Source organism: Daktulosphaira vitifoliae, unplaced genomic scaffold (assembly GCF_025091365.1).
Source record: "Daktulosphaira vitifoliae isolate Bord-2020 unplaced genomic scaffold, ASM2509136v1 Scaffold_1, whole genome shotgun sequence".
Lineage (NCBI taxonomy): Eukaryota > Metazoa > Arthropoda > Insecta > Hemiptera > Phylloxeridae > Daktulosphaira > Daktulosphaira vitifoliae.
Genome location: NW_026099572.1, coordinates 19,000,081 through 19,004,564, shown reverse-complemented (window position 1 = coordinate 19,004,564; position 4,484 = coordinate 19,000,081). Strand labels below are relative to the sequence as shown.

Here is a 4,484-nt window from a genome sequence, read left to right as displayed (position 1 = left end):
AAAAGTTAATTTTTTGTAAAAAAGCTACCATTTTGAAACCCTGCCTGTGGGCTGTTAAAGGGTCAAATGTTCACAAAAATATATAAAATAATAGGTAAATATTTAAGGTATCTATAAAAAAAAAAATAATATTGATTCGATCATTTTTAAAAAAGTTATGGCAATTTTAAGTAAAAAATATCGAAAATTAGCGATTTTTAAATTTGTAATTTTTTGGGGGATTTCCCCCGTTTACGGGGAACGAGGGAATTTTTTTCAATTTTTGAGGGTAATTTCTTCGACTAGATACGATTTGTGATCTTTTGACATATTGTTCATCAAAATCGGTCCAGCGAGAGCTGAGATTGAGCGTTCACAGACACAAAAAAATAAAAAATAAAAAAACACATCATAGTAAAATTAATACCTTCTCAGCTTCGCATCGAAGCTAAAATTCTATATTTTCTATAAAATCAATAAATGAGATTGACAATTTAAAATTTGTTAAATTTTAAGTTTGCTTACATTAGTATAATACAGTTGTAAGGGTGTAATATATATTTAATACATATATTGAGCTCAAATTTGACCATACTTCACTAAACAATGGATAAGTAAGAGATAAATCATCAACATTGACCATTAGTTCAATTGAGTAATTTACAAGATAATAAGTTTTAAATTTGTCTAAAAATTGAATTAAACCTAACACAATTCATTATGTCAGTAGGATAATGAAAGGTTATCTTAATAATAGTACTTAAAGGGGTTTTTAGCAATTTCCTTGAAGACATAGGAAGATCATCAGGATTTCATATTTATACACTTTTAATAGCTATCCAGGACTTTTAGTGAAATATCTTCATTAAGAGCTTGACTAGCCAGTTGATTTTTATATGTATTTGATTGGTTACATAATTCACAATCAGATTTATTTGAAGAACATTATCTAAAAATTAAAAAAAATTATTAAATAACAATGAATACTTAATATTTATTTCTATTTAATTTAATGAGAAAAATGGTGCATAAAATTTTAATAACAATTAAATAATTAGTATTAGACTAATAGACTAGTTTGGCTTCCAGAAGAGCTTCTATGTTCTTCGTTCGCTGGTTNGAAGAGCTTGTATGTTCTTTGTTCGATGGTTAGACTAAAAGTCCCAATGCATTTTCAGTTTACTAGATCTTTTATACTAATTTTTTCCCGTTTTTTTTTGGCCAACAACAAATAACGTTGCTAAACAAATTTTCATTATTTCAAAAATATATATGTTATTTTATGATCACCATAATAGATTGTTTTCAGCCAATAATTAAATTATATTTTTTCAACTTTAACATATTGAAAAAAATTATTTTAGTAACGTTATTTTTTGTTGGCCAAAAAGTCTTGTTTACTTTTTATTTAAGCCAATTAATATAAAACAANATTTCTTGTTGGCCAAAAAGTCTTGTTTACTTTTTATTTAAGCCAATTAATATAAAACAATAACAAATTTTCATAGTGACCGAAATGAGTTATTTTACTAAACAAATTTAATGATTGTTAGCCAATCATTAAAAATATTTTGTTATGTTAATTGGCTTAAATGAAAAGTAAACAAGACTTTTTGGCCAACGAAAAATAACGTTGCTAAAATAATTTTTTTAGAAGCCAAACTAGTCTATTAGTCTCAGTCGCGTCGAAATCAAAATTCAAAAATCTTGAAATCAACGCGACATTAGCAAGTCGAACATATTGGCTATTTCCGAAAACAGCGGTCAAATTCATTTGCTATATTATTGAAAATAAATATGGCACCTTTGGAAATAGGAGATCGGATTGTCATAAGGTATTATGACTACATGCAAAATTTAACAGTTACCAAAGTAAATGACAAAAATCGTGAACAGCCCGAAGAGTATCGCTTTAAACTTCATGGAATATGTGGGCAATTTTTCGACACGTCCTCGATGAATATCCTTACCAATGTTATCATAAAGAAAGAAGTATTTAACATCGTAAGTGAAAAATATGTGTACATAACATTGTTATTTATACTTATATTTTTTAAGGCGTGTATTGACAAAAATGAACTCGTATTGACATATTCAACATCTAAAAAAAGTCTAAACACTCAGATTTGGAATGCTGAAATTTTGAAACCCAAAAACGTCGGCAATAGATATGAAAAGAATTATACATGGAAGAATGTGTATAAACCTGGACTTAAGCCGAACAATGACGCCGAACGTTATCCAGTGAGCAATGTAAAGCCGTATACGGCCCAAGATAGACTTATGAAATATCGTAAAATTGACGAACAAGAGTCAAATAAATTCAAACAACTCGAAAATAGACAACAATATAACACCAATAATACACGTGATTCAGCTCAAAACACTTCTGTATTAGCTAATAATTCCTTTAACACAAACATATCACAGTCAAAAAACAATCTTTCAACTCAACCGTTAAAAATATTGCCGGGAAATATTTACACGTCAACTCAAGAAAACAACACTTTAAAAAATAATCCGAACAACTTTAATAGAAAACCGCTTAAGAAATTAACAGAAATTATTGAAACATCAGAAGACCTGGAAAAAACTAAAAAAAATAGAACTTTACGATGTGAAAATAATAATAACAAAAAAATCGCTACTAGAACTCGTCCACATTAAAAAACATTTATGGGATAAAAGGTACTTATTGTTCTCTAAATTCGACCAAGGAATCATGATGGACATTGGTAATAAATTAATTATTTATATAAACTTTAGTATTTTACTGTTAACGATAACGTTTTTTTATTCAGAATCATTTTACTCCGTTTGTCCCGAGATCTTAAGCAAACATATAGCATTGAGATGCCCTGGTCTAGACGTCGCTATGGATCCGTTTTGTGGTGCTGGTGGAAACGTCATCCAATTGGCCAAGAGATACAAACACGTAATCGCAGTGGATATCGATGCTAATAAATTAGAATTCGCCAAAAGAAACGCCGAGATTTATGGTGTCAGGGAGAAAATTACATTTATACAGGGAGACTTCTTCGAAATTGCAGAAACTTTGAAAAAATATAAGCCACAAGTCATAGTGACGTCTCCCCCATGGGGCGGCCCATCGTATAAGAAACACGAAGTTTACAGTCTCGAGAAGCATATGTGTAAAGACTACGAAGGAGGCGGTAGAAAACTCTTCGACCTGCTGAGAAGTATTGCACCCAACGTAGCACTGCACATACCTAAAACTACAGGTCGAAACGAGGTAAATTATTCTATTTTCTATAGGTAAACCGCAATTGTAGTTAATGTTGAATAATTAATTTTCTAGTTAATACAATTTGGAAAATTATTCGACCTCAACATGGAAATTCAACACAATTATATCGACGAAAGTCACGATTGGATAACTGCATTTTTCGGTCGATTTTTCAATATGAAAACGAAATTCTTATCTAACGACAACAAACTTTATTCAGCTCAAGACCGACTTAACCAGTACAAGAACACCGTAACTCCGAAAGAAACGCAGTCTAAACAGTATGGCACAGAGAATACAGATATGAACCCATATGAAGTTAAAGTAAAATACTGCAAAGAACGAAATCTCAACACTGACATAACAAAAAAAGGCCTATGTACTAAGAAACCAACATTAAAACTAGGCGAGACGCAAAAAGTTAGTTATTTATAATTATCATACATACAATTTTTTATTACTATAATTTTTCCACAGATAATAATAGTTCAAAAACGAACGAAAACATGTTATCTTGTACACTCTATGGAGAGTAGAAATTCTGTTATCACCTTGTGCGATAAACTACGCGAAATGGAAAATAACTTGAGACGCATCCAGAAAGTTGAAAAGTACGACATGTGCTTGATATTTTTTGGCGCTGAATGGTACCGTGGGAAAATTATGGACGAGACGAACGAGGGTATGTTAAAAATTTACTTGATTGACATAGCACAAACGATGTTGTTTAACCGAAAAGATGTCTATGAGATTCCAAAGCAATTTGAAGGAGAGTCTTTATTAATTGAAATTGTCGTAACACCTCCGCCAAAAGAAATACTAACTACTGTTTATGCTAACGTAGAAGCAATAAAAACTATTGTACCGAGTACGGTGGTGAAACTGATTTGATTATAAATTACTATAAACCCAACCAAACCCCTCCTATTCATTTGCATTCGACAGTCAATGTCTATATTCCTTAATGTTGTTAACAGAAGATTACGGGCTGTAATGATGTCTTTTTATATTATATATATTTTTTTCATTACGTTTATTATGAACTATTCGTATTTTCATAACTAATCATCTTATTGCTTTGTTTATTATTTATATATATGCTTGTTGTTGCATTTTCCTTTTTTTTTTTTTTTGCTTTAGTGTTAAACTTTTTTGTTCACTTATCTGTTTAAATCAAATAAAGCTATTTGACACTTATAAAACATTGTTATCATCTAATTTAATTTTACTTATTTTGTACGTCAATTAGTTTCAATTG

At 30.0% G+C, this 4,484-nt stretch overlaps 1 protein-coding gene across 1 annotated transcript; it reads left to right on the top strand.

The window, feature by feature from the left end:
• Window positions 1-2,611: 2,611 nt before the first annotated feature.
• LOC126896825 (uncharacterized) lies at window positions 2,612-4,216 on the top strand. Its single transcript, XM_050669934.1, has 4 exons — window positions 2,612-2,714; window positions 2,781-3,232; window positions 3,299-3,646; window positions 3,704-4,216. Exons 1-4 carry the CDS (start codon window positions 2,702-2,704, stop codon window positions 4,115-4,117), a joined length of 1,227 nt encoding a protein of 408 aa, XP_050525891.1. The 5' UTR covers window positions 2,612-2,701; the 3' UTR covers window positions 4,118-4,216.
• Window positions 4,217-4,484: the final 268 nt, after the last annotated feature.